At 41.2% G+C, this 20,775-nt stretch overlaps 1 protein-coding gene across 3 annotated transcripts in view; it reads right to left on the bottom strand.

Annotated features, from left to right (window-relative positions):
• The window catches only part of acsf3 (acyl-CoA synthetase family member 3), a 38,588-nt gene that overhangs the window by 8,728 nt on the left and 9,085 nt on the right, over positions 1–20,775 (bottom strand). For all 3 annotated transcript variants that reach the window (XM_005937183.3, XM_005937184.3, XM_042221004.1), the window contains exons 4-7: positions 19,794–19,948; positions 18,139–18,284; positions 14,125–14,222; positions 13,484–13,610 (exon numbers count right to left, since the gene is read on the bottom strand). In XM_005937183.3, the coding sequence (XP_005937245.1) occupies positions 13,484–13,610; positions 14,125–14,222; positions 18,139–18,284; positions 19,794–19,948 (526 nt within the window). The remainder of the gene's footprint in view (positions 1–13,483; positions 13,611–14,124; positions 14,223–18,138; positions 18,285–19,793; positions 19,949–20,775) is intronic.

Here is a 20,775-nt window from a genome sequence, read left to right as displayed (position 1 = left end):
AGTCACACAGGGCTTGGTCAGCGAACCCTCCAACATCCACAGGTTGTTAGGGAAGAATCTACAGGTACATTCGATCACAAAGAGGTAATACAGCCATGCCTTGAAAACCTGCATGTGATTGCTTTTTTGTGTTACATTTCTGTGCATACTATACTACGATATACCCGCTACACATGTGTCTTTCCGGTGTACTCTGCACCCGAGACTTAGGAAAAACACAACTTGGACACCAGTCATTCAGTCTCCACAGCATCTGTGTACACAGCTTGCAAGTTAGTATAAACCTATCCTTAAGATGCCACACAAATTATATATGATGTTACTGCACATGATATCACACGTTAGCCTTTCCTTTTGTTCCTGTTAAAGTAACTGGTTGCTGGCTGGAGCTTCATATTGATTAAAATTGTGTCAGCAGTTTAACTCTCAGTAAAAAAGTGCACAAAGCAAAATCCTTAAAGGCATGGTTGGACATTTATTCCCCAAAATGCTGAACAATTCTGAGGGACATAGTTGCACTTGTAAGCTTTACACAGCACCCCTCAGCATTGCAAAAAACCTCAGTGTTGCTCAGTTAAGAACATTTAAGGTAAAGCTGTGCGTGTTTGCAGACTGTAGCTGAAAAATATGGAGTCAATAAAAGAAAGCAACTGCACCTGCCTCACCTGGAATCAGCACGAAGCATTGTAGGAGAGGGATTACATTTTGATGGTGGTCTGTTTTTACTGCCATCTTCCACCTGTCCTCTATTCCATCATTTAGTCTGTACTGCTAACCCCGTATCCCTCCATCCGTCTTACCTATACGTCCATGTTTTCAGCTTCTCCAGCTCCAGTGCCACACAAACACAAACAAACTATGTTTTCTTACGTTTTCAATTCTATTTTTATGCTTCATTTTTTTTCCAACTACCTCTCAAACATCTCTCATCACATCTTCTGTTTCCTTCTCTCCACCTCTCTTCCTGTCTCCTCTTCCCCCCTCTTGCCTCTCCACCTCAGCATCAATAGAGGGCCCATCTGTTCCCATACATCATGCACTTCATTTCAGTTTATTAGCTGGGATAAATCATAAATATTTCATTATACATCACGGGCGGCTGTCGCCTGCACACCGACAATTTATCACCGCTGCCCTCTCTGCCGGCTTGCCACGGCGGCTATAAGCTTTCCAGTCTATTAAACAAGATTGATACAGTGTGTAAATTTAGATATTGGGAATTTCTTCACAGACCACTGCTCCGCACTGATAGGCCAGGGTAACAGGAGGGAGGAAAGGGAGGATGGAGGGAGAGGGGGAGAAAGTAGAGAGGCGAGCAGAGGAGCTGGTTTGGTGTTAACACCACTATCAGGGTAGTTACAGTTCCCCCTCTTTAAGATGAGGGGCAAAAGAAGAAGAAAAAAATGATTTGGTTTCAGCCATGTAGCTCTCTCATCTTATGCAAACAGATATGGAGAAATGAGCAGTTTACGTGCACACTGATAAACTGTTTGTGTATCCTGCGTGGGCGTGTGTGTGCGCGCAAATTGAAACAGATAAAAACATACAATAAAATCAGTACATCTAGCTGTAGCGTCAAGGAAGAAAAGCTGCATTAACGAAGCAAACCCTGACAAAAGGGTTTGAAAAGGAAAGCTCAGACAACATAGTTGAATTGAGTTTGAAGTACTTATACAGGACTCTTTGACCTTGTCTCTTTGAGGGGAAGGAAGTAACGAGGGATAGAACAACATGTTTGGAGAGATGCACAAGTGGGAATAGCGATTGGAGAACACAGACTGATAAAAGAGGAAAGAAGGGCGGGAGCGGGATTGTTGGGAACTGTGTTACTAGGACGTACATTTACACACACAAATATACACACATGCGTACTGTATGTACTCACACACAACACATGCGTACGCACACACACGCACACAATCACTACTTCAGGCATCAGAGACTCTCCGCCATTATGTGTTATGGCGTCTGAGGCAGATATGGCCGAATGGCTTTCCTAATTAAAACGATAAGAAGCCTAATTGCACTGGGCTTTCATCTCATTCTGAGGCATTAAAGAAAGTGAAGGCACACAGTGTGAAAAAAAGAAATAAAAATAGATCAAGAATTTAACTGAGGATGGAGGGTCAGAGGAAACTTCCACAGTGTCTTTCAGAAAACCAGGAAAATGACATTAGAGGGGTTCGCAGAAGCAGAAAAGAAAACATCAAATTATTTCAAACCAATAACAAGAAAAACAGCATCGTGAGGAGAGGTGAGCTACGAGCAGCTGCAATATTTCCAACTATTTAACCAAGATTACAGTAAAGCAGAAATTGCCTTTGGAAGGTGACTCATTTATTTTAACAAAAATGAATCGCTTTCACTCTTGCTGTGATATTTTTGCAGAATAAAAAATAAGCTTTTGTCGGTGATATCCTTGACGCAGGAAAACCAAACATATTATACTGAACAAACTGTAGGAAAAAAAGTGGAGAAATGAAGGGAAACTGTATAGTTAAAACAAAAGCTGGTGTATGTTTTTGATGGTATGATACAGTTGACAGAGCTGATATACACTGTATGGACAGGCTGGGGTTGGTCGGGGCCCCTTAGTTCAGTCACACAGGCCTGCAGTTGCTAGGGAAAAATGTGTAATCTGAGATTGGCTGGCAAGTGTTTCCTGGAGACTGCTCGCTGTTCCCACGTGATTGGCTGCAAAGTGGGTATTACACCAAAAACAGAGAAAGTTTTTGTCTTCAGAGTAAAAGTTGTGCCTCACCACTACAACCAACACATGCCAAAAGCTGCAACTTTCACTTTGAAGGCAAGCATTCTCACACTTTTCAGACTCTCACTACCACGCACGATGTGGTAATGAAACTGAGACCAGTTGGTATCTTCCATGCAAGCAGTTTCAAAGCACAGTTTCACTAATAAACCGCAGTAATCAGAGATTCACTGACATCTGTTTAGACCTTTATGAATGATCTCACAGAGCTGCCACTTACAAACCTGTTAGGGAATTCACATTTTTCTGTTGTGGTTGCCAACAGGTCTTACCTGACGCCTTACCACGATATTCGAAACAATTCTGTGTATCTAACTTCATGAGAACAGTTTACCCTTCTCTGTCTCAGTATGACTGTTGGTGTGTTCCTAAAAAAGCTGGAAGTTGGAATTTCTGAGTTCTCAGTCAGAGCTGAAATCTGGAATTCCCCTTCGACTCGGATTTCCCACCAGGAAAGTCGGAAAAGACCCAGCAACCCCGAGTTAACAATCCAAGATGGCGGCACTGAACAGTCATAAAACTATAAAACTGTTCATCTGCACTGCCAGCGTTGTGTATTTATGACTGCCTAAATAAGCAATAAACAGCGCACTGACCAGCCTCCATCCATAATGTGCTGCAGCAGTTTTCAAATTAAAAGTATAAAAAGAAACAAGTATTATGATCCTATTTTTATATAGGATTTTATAATCCTACTTTTACTTCCTTTTTCTGGAACATGCTAAATTGGGAGTGGTGTCACTCCCGAGTTATTTGGTATTTGGAATACAGTGTGTGCCCCAGTGCACAAAGCAAAATCCTTAAAGGCATGGTTGGATGAGTGGTGAAGATGAACTTTACTGCCCCACACAGACTCTTGTGCAACTGCACCGAACATCTTTGGAATGCAAGCCAGGCCATCGTGAAAATTTCAAAAAAATCCAGCAGGATGGTGTCCCAGAATTGGGAAGCTGTTACAGATCGAAGAGGAGGAGGGGGGGTCACATCCAAATTTGCCTATGAATGTAGACTGGGATGCCATAAAAGCTGCTGTGGGTGGCTAAATATTTTTTGTATGTTGTTATAGTTCAAGAAAGACAAAGCAGTAAATTAAGGGCACATTCACGAGGACATGTACCGTAAATGTCGGGCTGTAAGCCGCTACTTTTTGCACAAGCTTTGAACCCTGCGGCTTTTAGTCAGGTGCGGCTTTTCTATGGATTGTCCGTGATTTTTGTCATATCGTAAGACGATTTGTTTTGTGTGTTCCGCTGTTGTACGGCACTACGTTGCCTGGCGGAAGGATCGGGGTTCAAGAGTGGTATGTTAGTCACATGTCCGTCCGCCAGGCAACGTAGTGCCGTACGAAGTAGCGCGAAAAACAAACTTCAAAGTAGCGGTACGCGTTCAGCGGGAGTCGTGGATGATGAGCGGCGATAAACTTGCAAGTTATGCCCAAAAAGCAAGTTATGCCCAACTCCACCGGTGGATTCTGACAGCGTGGAAAAGTGTGAAAACATCCACGATCACCAACGGATTTTGAAGGGCTGGACTGCTGCATGATGGAGAGGAGGACACCGCCACGGCCCTTCTGAGGGTGTTCGACTCTGACACTGACAATGAGGATTTCTTTGGTTTTGAAAGTGACAACGAAGGAGAGAAGAAGAGTGGATGACGAAGCCATCCTGAGCCTGTTTGTATCCGACACTGGAGAAGAGGACTTTGGTGGTTTTAGTGCGCAGGAAGAAGAGAAAGATGGTGAATGACTGACTTTTCTTCTTGTTAAAGCTGTGTCACTGCACCTGAGCCTAAAAGGTAGTCCGAATCTATTTTTCTGGTGTGCTGTAGGTATGTTATGTACTACATGTGCAAATATGTACCCATAACTTGTTTTTCAAAATATTAATAAAAGTGATGTCTCCAAACAGTCATCTCTTTCCTGACAATTCCCTTTGTGCATATTCTCTTACATATGATAAGTCAACATTGAAACACCTGCGGCTTTTGGTCAGGTGCGGCTAATGTATGTACAAAGCAGGATTTTCCCCTGATTTTAGCTTGTGCGGCTAATATTTAGGTGCGCTTTGTAGTCCGGGAAATACGGTAGTTATGTTTCACTAAAAATGAAGTTAATGCAGTTTACTCAGCCTGGAGCTTAAATTTTGGTCCAGGAAGGACAGGAAAGGCCCTCCTGCACAGGGTTGTTGTCTCAACCCATCGAACAAACTGTTTGCCTCTCTTGCAGAGTACCCACTCAACAAACACTCAGTGATGACAGGGAAGCAGAAAAGGGGCTCCACACTCATCTTCCTTACATCAGGAAATGTGACAAGATTCAACAGTCTCTTCTATTTTTAAAACTTGTCCTAAATTATTATTAATCCCCCTCATCGATGCTGCCTGTGCCTTAAAAATGATGCACTTGTATTACGCCCATTTTTTCCACACAACAATCCAGAACAACACAAAGACACACAGACAAAGTCTAGACGTGTTACTTTTCTAAGACAAAAAACGTGCAAAAGAAAAGGTCAGAGTGTGACATATGACAAAGGCCAACACTGCAGAAACAGTTCAGTCTCCTGCCACTAGCTTCACTGCGAGAGGTGCCGGGGAATGAAAGAATGAAAGAGAGAGACAACTAAAATTTCACAAAAACAGTTTCTGTAGAGGTGACAGAAGTCATCTCTTAGCTTGCCAGCACCTTCTAGCACCATAAGAGATTTCTGCTGCTACGGGAACACACAGAAATAAGTGTTTGTAATTCAGTGTGGTTTGAGTGCGACCTTGATCTAAGTACCATGCACTTGTGTTTGTGTGCATGCCCCACTCAACCCTGGAGATGTGGCTGGCATTTCACTTCCTGTAAAGTGTACACTTTCAGTGATAAGATGAAAATGTGTTCACATTCACATTTGAGCCCATTCTGGCTTGCAGTTTATGCTTTAAAAAAGGTATAAAAACACAACAACAACAGAACGTGAGCCTTGGGAAGGGTATGGAATAAATAAATAAATCTTATAGACATTCACACTCTCAAACAGCCTGAGCTTCCGGCTGATAGGGGCTTACTTGTAAACATAATACTGACTTCAACATTAAAAACTTTAGTCATGTTAAATATGAACATCCAAGTCATAAATGGATGGACACGGTCAGCAACGATACTCAGGCACACTGTGGCATTTAAATGACACTCAAATGCGGAGCCTATCATCTGAATGTCAAAGCAGACAGACTCATCAGAAAAAGGAAAATCTTTTCCAGTCTTCTGTTGTCCAATTATTGGTTGCAAATTGTACTCTTAGTTTCCTGTTTTTCTGCTGCTCTGTTTTAAGGTTCAGAGGTGCTCTTCTTCATACCTTGGCAGCAACAACTCGTTATTTGAGTTATGGTTTTGTTCCTATCAGCTTTAAGAAATCTTGGCAGTAATTCCAGATTTACGGAAAATATAGAAGTGAACCGTTGGGATAGTTAATGCTGTAAGTGATATGAACTCAGATTCAAGTCTGATGTTTAAGGTGATAAGAATACTTACATTACATACAGGTGACGTCTTTAGCTGCCCTCTCTTTGACCTTCTATCTTCACTATTTACAGCCACCAATAGCCACTAGACAGGCTGCTCTGTAGGTGTTACACCTAATTAATTTTAATTGAGTGCCTTCAATCTACAGCATAGTCCCATCCTCTGTATATCTTCTGAATACACCAATGTAGGTGGATGCAAACTTAAAAAAAACAAAACAAAAAACAGATATAAAATTTCAAAAAAGACTCCAAAACTCAAAAGTGTTTTTCCTTCTGACATTTTTTTGTAGAGCTGTTATTTGACAGACATAGAGTGTTTATACATGCCTCTACATGAGCATCGCTGAAGTGCTGAACATGAGCGTGACGAGGAGACGCTTCTCCTCTGCGGGAAGGTACAAGTGGAGTCAGGGTCTTTCAACCCATTCAGCACAACCTAAACTCTCACACTGCGGGTCAAAACTAAGCGCCCTCCATCACCGTGGAGAGGAGAGCCTTATCTGCACAAGATGAGACAGGTCTAAATGTGTCATGCCTCTTCAGAGAGTGACTGTAAACACTTAGCATATATGAATATTAATGTTCCACATTAAAGCCCCGATGCCTAGATGGAAGTCTTAATGAGGATAAATAACAGACAGCCTAGCACCGAAATCTCAGCTCTGACATTATTTATCATCCTTAACTTTTGTCACAGCTCCTTTTTTAGTAATTAATATCATACAAGAAAGCACTTTGCACTTGGATGAGTGATCTAATTTGTTTAATATAATGCAATTAAAAGAGCTTGAATTGCTTTATGTTAATGTTACTGATTATATTCCTGGCTGGACTGCCTTTCTCAAAGAAGATAACAGGCTGAAGCTGAGGATTGATGTCTGTCTCAGATCTGCCACGTTCATCAAGGAAATTTAACCGCTGTTTACAAGCATCCACACTCCACAGAGTCACACAAATCTAGTCTCATTCAAGACACAGTTTTGCCTTTGCCACTTTGGATTCATACCAACTCTTGCCTCATTGCCTTTCCCCGGAACAGACGGGTGAACGAGGTAAGAAAAAGAATCAGGAGGGAACTTTAAAAATATTTTATGCATCTTCAGTTTACCAAAACCCCCAGAAAAAAACCCATCCTGTACACGATATGGTGTTTATTTACCTGCAACTAGTATTAATAAAACAATGGCCAACATGCGTCGACGTCTCAGCTGTAAAGTTGCACGGATGGCTGTTTGATCAAAGTGCTGTGGGGAGCGGGGCGTTGGATGAATCCCGTAGGGAGCACTGACATTGGAGTTAGGAGGACACGATGTAACTTGGGGTGAAATATGACATTGGGAACACAGAGAGGGATGGAGGCAGGGAAGAGGAGAGAACAGCTGGAAGCAAAAGACCAATGCACAAATGACTAGTGAAGGCTCTGCAGGATATGAGCCACACTCCTGTTTGTCTGTCTGCTGAGAATTTCCCCTGCAGATCTAAAGCTCACCTTTAAAGCTGAGGTTACATCTCTCTTGGTTGCACACAAGCACACACAAACACACACGCACACCCATACTCAATCAAATGGGTCCTAACACTCATGTTTGGTGAAATGAGATTCTGAAAATCGAAGCCCTGCATCATAATACAAATATGGTAGATGCCAAAAAAACCCAACCAAGTCCAAATTCATATTTTAACCACATTTGCAGCTTTTAAAAGAGCCATTTACCTCACATTAAAACCATACTTCAAGCAATTTCGCATTAATGTTGCCAAATGAAAGACCAGACTTCATGAAAGGATTGAGAGGCAGTAACACAACAGGACCATCATGAAAGACAGCCTCTCTCAACCCCTCCCCCCCGATGTTTCTGCAGTTATTCTTCAGCTGCTAATTTTGAGGTGGAAAATCTTTGCTGCAAAAAGTGGAACCTGCTGATGGCAGACTTGGAAAATCTCCAAGTAATCCAGTCTTGTGAACAAAAACAGCTTTGATAAACTGAATGTTTCAGCTCCTCAGAAATCACAGTGAAATAAACAAAGACGTGCTGGACTGAATGATCAGCTTGCTATATGGTGGGTCAAAGTCACTAAAACATATCAATAACAGAATAGACTCATTTATTCATTCAACCATTCATCTCTTCAAGCCTGTCTTTAAGGGGGACACCAAGGTGTTCCCAAGCCAGCTGAGAGATACAATCTTTGCAGCATGTCCTGGGACTGCCCCGGGATTTCTTCCCAGCAGGATATGCCTGAAATACCTCACCTACAAAGCATCCTAGTCAGATACCTGAGACACCTTAATTGTCTCCTTTCCTTTTGTGGAGGCGCTACACTGAGTCCCTCCCGCATGACAAAGTTCCTGACCCAATCTATAAGGGAGAGCCCAGACACCTTTTAGATTAAATTCCTTTCCACCGTTTGTATCTGCGGTCTTGTTCTTTTGGTCACTACTCAGAGCTCGTATCCAGATCACCGCAACAGGCTGGTACATCACCCATGTTACTACAGATGCCACACCAATCTGTCAGTTAAATTCTTGCTTCGTGGATGTCTCACTTGTCAACAAGACCCTATGACGCTCTTCCACTGAGGCATCAACTCATTCCCAACCCCGAGTGGGCATGCCACACTTTTCCAGTGTGTCAGCCAAGACAGCCCCACAGCATCCAGAGCCTGAAGAAACCTAAATCTCATCCAGCCCAGGGGCTCAGTCAACAGGTTTTTTTTAAAAATTTGATGTTTTTATTTTACTACTTGGGTTAGATATGGCAGCTGACTAGTTTGCGTGTTTGTTTTCTGTCACAATGTTTAAAACGATTCATACAAAAATCTGTTTTTGTATCTCTGAAAAGCTGCTGGGAGCTCATGAAAGTTGCCCTAATAAACACCTTTCACACAGTTATGTAATTAAATAATTTAACCTCTCTGGGGCTAATAGTCAGATTCCAGGCTCCGTTTTATCCCAACTGCTCTCTGCAGCACAGCCAAACTTCTTATTAGTGAAATAAAAAATTCAAAAACAGCTAATGCTTAAGCTTCTCTTTCTTCCCATGAGTTCTGACTAATTTATGCATTCATAAATTACTCTTGGAGGAGTTCTGGGTTTTGTTTGTTGGCATCAACTAACGACTAACGAGCAAATCTGAAGCAACGCCTTCAGTCTCTCTTCTCACTGCTTCCATTGCCTTGCTGTATCTATATGTGTACAATAAATGGAACAACAAACGCTCTTACAGGCTTACTGGGTCAAGATGAGCATTCTTTTTAGCTCTGGACAGCAGACAGACTGTATTGTAGAGCACAAAAGGAGGGCTAAAAAAAAGTGAGAAGGGATCAATGTGCTCAGAGATGTTTGTGAAGATGAGTGGAAAGAGAGAACGCTTAGGTGACAGCTTCCCTATCGAGCTGTCAATCACGCTACACAGCACCTGTTAACTCTGGAGAAGACACCTTTGGCCAGCTGAGAACCTATTGATCTAAACTCCCACTCGTTCTCTGCTTCTCAGATTTCACATTTCTTTTCCCATCTCTCTTTGCTTTTGTCAGTCTCCCCTGTTAGCATTGTTTTTGCAAAGTTCAAACAGAATTTTTTTAAAGACATTTTCTCCTCTTGCACAAAGCAATTGTAGCTAATCTAAAAAATGCATTTTTTCATTATGAATATTGAGGGCTGGTGTGCGTATTTTTCCTAACAGTCTTCCTAATGAGATACATTTAATCTAAAAATAATGAACCCAACAAAACACTGTACATTAACTCTATTGCCTTTCGACCTACATGACGTCTAATGCAAAGTTATTATCATTTTCTATTTTCTTATTCATTTTTATTACATTTTCAGTTCAGGTTCAGTTAGCTGCCAGAGTGGATTTTCGTTTTTGTTTGAAAAATATCTAATTTTTTACAAGTTTTTATTAGTTTAGGCATGAAGGCTTTCACACACCGGACGTGTAAAAGTAGCGTGCACATTTCATTTGCAAGAAAATTTCACAGGATGAAATAAAACATCTGGTTTTCTGTTCCTTTTTTGTCTGCAGCAGATTATTCAGATCGCATCTTCTAAAATTTGCCATTTGCAATCCACTTTAAAAGTTTGTACATTCACGTTTTTAGAGCCCAACTCCATAAAGAAAATCTTGGTAAGAAATTTCGGTTAGCAGCCACCTTTTCCCCCAACCAGGCAGTTAAATCCCAGAGCATATAGAAAAAGTGAGATACAGAAATCTCCATGTGAAGGCCGCAAGAGATCAGCCCACTGTTAGCAAGCGAAAGATGGAGCGTGAGATTGAAACTGTGAAAGAAAAAAGTTGCTGTGTGAAACGTGGAGCAGGTGTAAGAGTAAAAAAGGAGACAGTGTGAGAAATGAGTTAAGAAGCTGGGAAGGAAGATGAAGTGCACAAGGTCTTCATCAAATTTTTGGACTTTGTCTTTCCCCCTTCTCCCTGCCTGCATGTGTATGACCTCACATCTGCTCAGTAAACCCACATCTTGGATATAGTTTTACTTACTAAAAATTCATATTTCAAAGTTTTCTATCATTGATATTTCAAATGTTCCAAAAGAAAACAAATAAACACAAGACAGAGTAACACTATTGTAAGTTTATGTTTTTATGTCACTTTGGTGTGTTAAATAAATTCCTCAGTACTAAAGAGAAGAACAGAAAAGAAGCAAAAGCGTGAGTGGGAATAATTACCGAACTGATCTAACATTCACAATCATTTCGATGTAAACAGACAAAATGTTACTGTCCAACATTTTAAATGCACATCTCTTAATGACTGATGAGGGGATTCATATCGATTCAATAAATATTCACCTAAGTCGAGCAGGCACCAGGATAAAATGGCAAGCCTGTTTCAATCTAAAGCTCATAATAAACCTACCAGTATTTAATTCCCAGTAATAAACACAAATCTATAATGTTTTAATTGCTTGACTTGTTTTAATATTGCAGATTTCAATCAGCTCTGGAACCACAAAATGCTTCAAAGGCATTTGTCATGCATGCAGGAGGGCTGCCAAATAGGGCTGGGTCATATCGTACCGTTCATGGTGATACTGGTATAATGTTGGGCAACGATAAGAAAATGAAATATCACAATAGAATATGGGTAAAACGCACATGCGCAGTGCCTTTGTTTTCATACGCACAGAGCGGAAAAAGCATGGCGGTGACGGAGAATGAGAAGGACGGAAGTGGATCTTTGAATGAAACAGATGAACCAGAATTGGTTTGTAAAAATGCTGCAACTTCAGTGGTGTGGAACTGGTTTAGCTTTCGTCCGTCAGATACACAACAAAGCACTATTTTTGGTAGCACATGCTAGCGGGCCGTCGTTATTACCGTGTTTTCTGGAAAATACAGCACACTTAAAATCAATCCTTTGATTTTTCTGAAAATCGACAGGATAATCCCGTGTGCCTTATGTATGAATTCTGGTTGTGTTTACTGACCTCGAAACGATTTTATGTGGTACACAGCGCTCGAAAATCTGTCAAATGTTTTAGTACGACTTTGCTAAGCTACGAAGCCAAACCGCTTGATGGATTGTCGGAGCATTACGGCTACTGTAGGCAGGGGCCTGGCGGAGTGATACGTACTGTGCTTCAACATAATATTACCGTATTGTGTGTGTATAACCTCTTTTTAAGTTTTGTGGATGTTATACATGGTTATGCTGAGGATATGTCAGCCAGTTTCCACTGGAAATGCCTTTTGGTTAAACTGTCGGCAAGGAATTTGCATTTGTGCTGTTAAATTTTTATATAACTTTAATGCAGATAAAAAAACAGCTGCTCGTTTAAGTGATAATATGTTGATTTTTTTTTTTGCATTAATAAAGTTGTGGAGTTTTAAAGTATTTTGTCTAGTCTCAATTATATCGTCAGTTATATCGTTATTGCAAATTTTCAAATGCATATCGTGATAAATATTTTGGTCATATCGCCCTGCCCCACTGCCTAAGACCTGTGAACACACTGATTGGTAAAATCTGGATTTTTTTTTTAAATGTACTTGAGCTTGTTCTCGAGCTGAGTTAAAACACAAAGAAAGCAAAACAATGTGAATTTCCGACACAGTTGCTCCTGTTTGAATCATCGATTCACCGGAGAATTGAAGAAAATCTGAATTTGAAATTTGAAGGAAAAAAAGCTGCATGTGTGTTGAAACTGGCATCAGCGAACACAGGCAGGGCAGGTAAGGTGTTTGATAGCTTCCAACAGAGTAGTCCACAGTGTGTGTGTGGCTTGAGGGACTGGTCTGTGGGGAGCTGATTGCACAGGCTCTCATTATGTGGCCAGTGGCTGTAATGGAGTGTGACAGCAACGTGCTGTGCTCTGGATCTCTGTCCTTCCAGCCTGCAAAGCCAATTAAACACACTCTGCCTTGCCCTGCTTCATTCTCCATCACTCACTCCTTCCTTGCTGTTCCCCACTCCCGCCTCCACCACCATCGGCAGCTCCCAATCGCTACCTTCTTGGTCCCCAGAGTCAGCTTTGCAGCTGACTCTTTCTAACCCCCTCCAACACATCTCCAAGCTCAATACTTCAAGCTCCTTCCCAAATCTTTTGCTTCTTCCTCTTATTTCCTGTGGTCTACATGACAATTCAAAGCTCTGATTGCTTCTGCCCTTCTTCCTGCACTCCTCAGCCCCCCCCTCAAAACTAACCGAATGCCTGCCTCTCCCGCTGGTAAAGTATGGGTCTGTTTGGGGGGGGCACAAGGGGAGAAGTGCTGGGCTAGAGAGAGGAACATCCTCTGATGACAGCTTCCCTCTATGCTACCACACACACACACACACACACACACACACACACACACACACACACACACACACACACACACAGAGCAATAGTTGGTTCTTCAGGACCTGGAGCAGTCACAACCACTTAGGAGGAAAAATGCCCTGCAGCACCAAAAACACACATAGTCCATTTATCACTCCCTCATAGTTCCCCAAAATGTGCGCGCGCACACACACACTGTCTGAATGTGTGACTATGTGTGTGCTTCCAGCATTGGACTCCTGGTTTTTAAGTGTTTAAAATCATGTCATCGTGCCCCGAAAGTACAGTGTGCAACACTGATGAAAAAATCTTATGACATCTTTCATCTCCTGCGAATCCCTCTGACAGTACAAACCATAAATGGTAGTGAAATGCACTCGCTATGCATGCATACTGCTGAGGAAGATGAGGGTTTGGTACCTGTCTTGAACCAGCCATCATCAGTGAAAGACTCTCTGGTCTCCTGAGGTTTGTTAAAGTACTCTTTAAAAACAGATGGCCCTCGAACCAGAAGCTCCCCCTCTTTCCCCTCCAGACCAGGTCGTACCTGATGCATATACATGGAAAGAAAGGAAGAAATCAGGATAAATACATCACCGTGCTTAACAGCTGGTATGAGATGTTAGTGCTGATATACTGTGTTCGTTTTATATACTATCATTAAAAATCTACACTGATTTTGTTTATCCAAAGGACATTTTCCCAGAAGTCTTATGATTTGCTTGGATGTAACATAAGCTGTGCCGCCATGTTCTTTTTAAAGAAAAGTGGCTTTCTCCTGGCAATCCTTCCAAGCAAACGACACTTGTTCAGTCTTTTCCTAATATTACTGACATGAACTTTAACATTTAACATGCTAAGTCAGGCCTGCAAAGTCTGAGATGTACTTTTTCTTTATCCGTCATACAGTCTGACCTTGGGGTCTCACACTTGTTGGTCATCAGTTATTCAAGTGCATTTCATTAGCAACAGGAACAGGATTGCATTGAGTCTGATGCTAAACCTTTGTTTTCACATGATTTTACCCGATGACACCTATATATATTGAACTTATGGATTACCTGAGTCTCTTTGTGAGTGCCTTCCACAATGGTTGTATTAATTGTGTTATTCATAACAATCCGAACTTCCACACCAGGCAGCGGCAACCCAACAGCTCCTGTCAAACACAAAGAAAGCCCATGAACACAGTGAGAAGAGAATACACTTTGTCGAAGCAGAATGGGATGATTTTTGGCCTTTACAGAAGTGGAACACATATTCTGGCAATAATCAGTGAAAAAGCCATCAAAAGCATTCAGTGAGAGATTTTTAACACAAGAGTCATCTTCTCCAAGACAGCATTAGCCTCCATCTGCAGGCCAAAACTGGCCACTGGCTTGCTGAGCTTGTAAAACACTAAACTGAAAGCCATTCGTCTCAGTCACCACAAACCAGCTTACACGGACAGTAATGGGGATTTCTGGGCAATGCCTGATGCAGCCGTTTGCACAAACTTCAAGTAAACGTCAAGTAATAGAACTGTTTTTAGGTGTTTGTTTGCACTTTCAACCTGTTTCTGAAGCCTCCAAAAAAACAAAAAAAAACAAAACAGAAAAAACAAGGACTCAAGGGTACAGCAGGATTCAGTCCTTCAGTCTAATTTACTGCTGAGCACTTGACATGTTTTATTAATAAAGCACAGCAGCATGAAATGTTATAACTGAGCTGACAAGTATTAAAATACAGTAAGAAGTCTGTGTTAAAAAATCCAGTGTTCATAACTGTGAGGTGCAGTAACGTTTAAGAGAAAACTGTTACTAAAAAAAGGATTTCCACATTTCCTGACATCACCTGCTGTCTCCACAAACTGTGTGCAAGTGACACCTGGCGAGTTAAATAATTAAAGCACAAAAAAAATTCTCATTAGTCTTCTGTGTGCATTAATATTTGCACCTATATTTTATTTTATAGCCTGGTTTAGCTGGAGGTTTCTTCCTGCTAAAAGGGAGTTTTTCCTTCCCACTGTGGCCAAGTACTTGGGTGTTGTGTAATTGTTGTGGTTTCTCTGGATTATTGTCGGGTCTTCGCCTTACAAAAGGAAGTTCCTTGAGGCAACTGTTGTTGTGATTTAGTGTTACATAAATAAATGAAATAAACTGAATATTTTATGTCATTTTGCAGACTAACATTTGCCCAATAAAAAGACCGTCAGGTTTTGAAGGATTCTATCAATTTTTATACAAACGGGCTTTTAATTAATTTTAACTTGTATGTCTGATCTTATTGTAAAGCACTTTGTGATTTTTATCTCTGAAATGTGCTATATAAATAAATTTTACTTACTTACTTACTATCAATTCAAACTGTATGAACTTTGGCTTGGAAAAAGTCACACCAACCCACACTTTGCAATCCGTCTCCCACCAAGGGCAATTATAACACTGAAAAAGTACACCATTTGAACCTATTAAATGTAATCACATTACTGCAGCGGTATCTAATAATAGCATCTAAATGTTGGGCATCAGGAGAAAAATCCTGTAAAAATTAATTCCTTATCTCAAGATCCTTTTTGTCCTTGAAAATGTAACTCTGTACTTCTTACACAGGTAGAATGAGAATCCTACTACATCCTATTTATCATCACTTCATTCATTTTCTAACTACTTATCCGATTTATGGTCATCGGGAATAGTGTATTAAAATAACAGTTTTCAGATGCTAGCACGATTACCCTTAATTCACTAAAACTGAAAATGGATCCTTTTGATTGATAAAAAAGGCTGGGGTGTGAGAGCTTTTGTTTTGGCTTTTTAAGGTGGGGAAAAAGCTATGAACAACTGCTTTTATAAGACTGCCGTATCTACACGTTCTCTGTGAAAATACAGGGAAAAAAAGCCCGAAAAGTGGGACAAAAAAGAATCAAAGAGATGAAAGGGGCAGCAGCGTGAGATAATAATAAGATGGGGGAAAAAAATGAGGATGATCTCATATGTTTACATCTCAGGACGGGCAATATGACCTAGAAAGACACTCAGCTTTGTTAATATGAAGAGCTCCAAAAGTGTAAGCACCACAGCAAAATCAGGATAGTTACATGGCCTAAATACAGGAGAGAATTACTAATGAAACTGCTGCCAATAAGTTGTATTAAGAGCTGAAATGTCATCTGTTTAGCTGCTGTGGGGCGGGGGGGTGAGAAAGAGAAGAAGGTGAGAGTGAAAGAGAGATACCACTCCACTGCTCTTCTGAGAGTGTTTCCTGTGGTTGCTATTGATCCATTTTAACCTACTTAAAAGGCAAGATAGGAACACGCCGACTCAAACAGGCGCAGCCTCGTGCCTACATGTGCTCACACCGTCATACACACACACACACACAGGCAGACATACACATACACTTACACAAATGCTGAGAGGAAACATCAATAAAAACGCAGACCTCTTGAAGCCATTCTTAATAATCACCTGAGAGGAGTCGAACGCAGCCTGCTCGGTTCATGCCAAACATTCAGTGAGCAACAAACAAAACAATACCCTGACAAAACAGGCAGGCAGAGGATTACCAAATCCACTTGCAAGCTAATTAGCGCTACCTGTAAGAGGAAGTGTTGTCTGGGGAACAGGAAAGGAAGAAGACGGTGGAAGAGAAAGAGAGGGAAAGAGAGAGAGAGGAAGAGGGGATGACAGGAGAAGATGGCAACCGCCACTACTCTGACCTCATTTCCAGACCTTGCTTTTGTTTTTGCGTGTGTGAGGGAGGTGTAGTTGGGATCATGGGGTTTTACCTGACATCACGCCAGAGACAACTACCTTTGATTAAAGCACAACGCGTGAAGTTGAAGTACTCACTCAAACTGATGAGGGAGGGTCGAGCAACATCAGAGGTTTTTGGATTATATGTGAAGTAGAACAAAATTTTTGAGAGCATTTTCAAAGTGTAGTATAAACCGGGAACACTGGCTCAATTAAGCAAGGTTTGCTTTTTAAATTATTATTATTTTATGTCGTTCTGTTAAACCACACTGCCTTTCTATGTTTCCAGGATACAGATTTCTAATATATATGTGTATACTTTTAACATAGAGTGGCAGAAATCAGTGATTGCAAGTTTGTTGATTGATAATCATACGTTACCAAATTGTAAACAGCAATGTCAACTCAATGTAGAGCTTAATTACTACACACAGGGAAAAAAAGATAATTACCCTCTTTCCTACAAATCTGAGACATTCGTTTTAGAAGAGAACAACATCCACAGTCACAAAGGCAACCTTGGTTGACTGCCAACCAATCAAATATTCATCATCAATGAAACTGTGACTGACAGACACACTGATGGCAGTATGCTTGGCTAGTTGTGCTGTGCAGTATCTCAGTATTTGGTACCAAAAGATAAATGCACCAAATGACAAACTGATCGAGGGTTGGCCTGATTTAAAAAGAGAGCAGAAAACGCTGCCATTGGTTTGTCATTAAGGGTTTTCAAGAAAAATGCTGATAATCAGATGCCAAACCGATCTTTAAGAGGTTATCTGTATGGCCTCATTTCCTGCCATTGCTTCAGCAGCTGGTTTGTAACCTGACCATATTCTGCTTAGAAGAGCACCAAGACATGCATTTTATTATCAAGTTAGTATTTTGACACCTGAGGTTTCACAACTTTATCATTATGCAAAGGGATAAAGGAGTTTGGAAAAAAAATAAAATACGCAGCTGGCGCCCAAACTATACATGTATCCGGTACTGACTTTGACATTCTAGACAGGTTTTTAGAAGATAATTGAGAATACAGATTTTTGGATGAAGCTAAAATTGTGTAATGCAAGTTTATCTAGCTGAGTGGCTCCAACCATTGTTTACAGGACTCTGCAACAGTGACACGTGGCAGATAAGAAGATAGTGGTGCAAAGTTAAGCAACGTGCAGCGAGTTGCTGACTTGTTTGTGAAATACTTTGCCGGAAAGTTAACTAATGATCCCATGACTTCCCTTTTTAAGATAAGTAATACACATACACATGTAAAAAAAATATTCTTTCTTTACTCATATGTGTGTAAGGTGTGAGAGTACAAGTGCATCCACTTAGTTCAACCTGGGACGCGTGGGCCCTTGAGAGGGTTGGACAGCGCCATGCCGATCTCAGTCATGCCGTAGCGTTCGAGGAGTGTGTGCCCGGTAATCTCCTCCCAGCGCTGCAGAGTGGGAAGCGGGAGAGCAGCCGAGCCTGAAACCATCAGCCTGGAGAGAAAGGGACGGGAGTGAGGGACACACGCCAAAAAACACATCTGCAGTTTATATTTTGCCTGAAAAACCTGTGTGAAACATGTAAATGATCTAATTGTTTGCTAATTAGAAACATCAATTTTTGTGCATCTTCTTACACATCTCCAAGGACCTGATTTGTGAGAGTCAGTAAGCATAAGGTTGTGCCTTACAGTATTCTAGAAACTGCAGACTGTTTATGAAAAATATACAGAATGCAGCATGGGAGAGATGATTGGCAGCACAAAGGAAGCAAAATAAAAACACAGATGCCACACACACTTGTAAAAGAAACTGTGGCAGTGAAAATTATTAAGAAGCAAAACATGTACTGGAAATGTGGTGTGACATTAATACACCATCCACAAAGGTCAAAAGATTATCAAGTAGCAAGAAAACATAATAATGTAATAATAATGCATGTCACGAGTGCATACACACAGAAAGGTGACAAACAAATTACAAATGAAAAGAACTACAAGTGTCTCAGGGCCAAAATAAACTTTTAAAAACAGGCTTAATGCTTCTTGGGACTGACTTTGCTTCAGGTTTGAACACTTCAACACTTCTGGGGAGGAGCGCAGTCTGACACGCACGTCAACCACACCTTCATGTGGTTTTCAGCTCGGTAAAAGGAGCAAAGATGGCAAGAGAGGTGAGTTGGACAGGTACATGTCGTTGCTCCAAAAGCAGCTGAAATTGTTAACTGTGGTTTGATGCATAGATCAGGTTTAGACACCTCCGCGGTCAACAGCTGCAGCTGCATCAGTCATTGTTACACAGAACTTGCTGAGGTAGTTGAAGCACTGAAAAACTTCAATTTGTCTCACAAATGAACTTTATTTTCCAATTTTGCTTTTTTGTCTTCTTTGAATGTGAACCGAAAACACTGCCAGGATAGGGTGATGGTCAATGGGCCCAATTGCTAATCACTAACGCATCTGTCAGTTAGCTGAGCTACTAACATACAGATGTTTGGAGCCCAGAGACTGGCTTACAGCCAAACTCAAACGTTTGTGCTGTCATTTCCTGCTCTGTCAGGTAAAGTCAAGGCTTCAAGTTGAAGGAGTTTCACCAAAAATACTCTCCATCAAAGTCATCTGGACACGGCTGTCTGCACATACATAAATACTAACAGGAATGATGAAGAGCCCAAAATAAACGAACTCCATAGCAACATTAAATTTCCTCTTTAAATTGCCTAAAGCATCCAACTATTGGGTGATTAAAAAAGATGATAATCTCCCAACTGATGACAAAATGCATTAATATTAACTTTCATTAAGCTCTATACATCCCTGTGAAAAGGACATTTAGGAAACACTGCATAAAAACCCTGCATTAAACCATTCAGTGCTACATTATAGTTGCTCTGTTCTTAACCATTTTGCCACCAATCAATATGTACTCATACATACATGGAAGTATTCACAAATACAGCTACTTGTGAGTAAAATCTTGTGGCACAGATTCCACAACCAGTACCTTATTCTCTCTTTGCAGAATGCTTTGACAAAGTCCTTCACATGAAGCTGTGTGAAGTGCTGATCATAGTACTGGATCAGCTTAGAGTAAATAGTTGGCACGGCCATGAACACATTAACCATGGGAGCCTTGGAGCTCAACAGCATCTCCCACACCTGTGGGGGGAGAGAGGGAGAGAGATAAGCACAACACATAACTGAAGAAGGAAGGAGGAGGAGGAGAGATAAGGAAAATAAAAGCAGTATATCTAACAGTGGGGCATTGCAGACTAAATTATTAAATCCAGATTCATTCCATTAGTTTTAGAGGGAAAAAAAAGTGACATTTTTTCATTTATTTGATGTAAATGGCAGAATAAAGTCCAGACAGCAACCTCATATTAAACCTGTCAACATAATGCAGGAAAAAGACAAGCAAAAAATGCCCAGATTTCTAAAAGGTCAGGAGGAAGAAAATAGCCGGCTGCCCCAGACTGGAGCGGTATTGCCGGTCAATTAAAAGACCTCGTGTGCAGCTACTTTTGACAAATGTGCTTTTCGACTGCCACAAAAGGAGCCGCTCCCATCCTCAGCTGCGTCAGACGTGCCGCCTTCAACACCGGCGGGCACTAATGGACGCAAACATGTGTCGCCAACTACATGCACATCTAAACATACTGTATGAAAATCACATAAACTCACTTGTTCAAGGACAAAGTCATTTTACACACCCGGCCCCGCCCACTCAACCTCATTCCTCACACACGCTCACACATTGCAGTAGACGGCAGAAGGATAGGACGACAGCATGAATTAAATGAAGGTGAACGACGGCTTCTCTAAGTCACTCCCCCCGCACCACAGCCCACCACCAGTGCCCCCCTCCAAGCTGTTTCCTCTCAGGCTACTCGATCTCACTTCGTCTTCATTCATTCTGCCTCTATTTTCCAAGTGCTCCGTTTTCACTCTACTTTCATCTCTGACCCCACATCCTCCCTTCACCC

The sequence above is a fragment of the Haplochromis burtoni genome, unplaced genomic scaffold (genome assembly GCF_018398535.1).
Source record: "Haplochromis burtoni strain Fernald_Lab_line unplaced genomic scaffold, NCSU_Asbu1 Contig_59, whole genome shotgun sequence".
Classification (NCBI taxonomy): Eukaryota; Metazoa; Chordata; class Actinopteri; order Cichliformes; family Cichlidae; genus Haplochromis; species Haplochromis burtoni.
The sequence above is the reverse complement of the archived record's forward strand: the minus strand, read 5'-3'. Positions and strand labels throughout refer to the sequence as shown.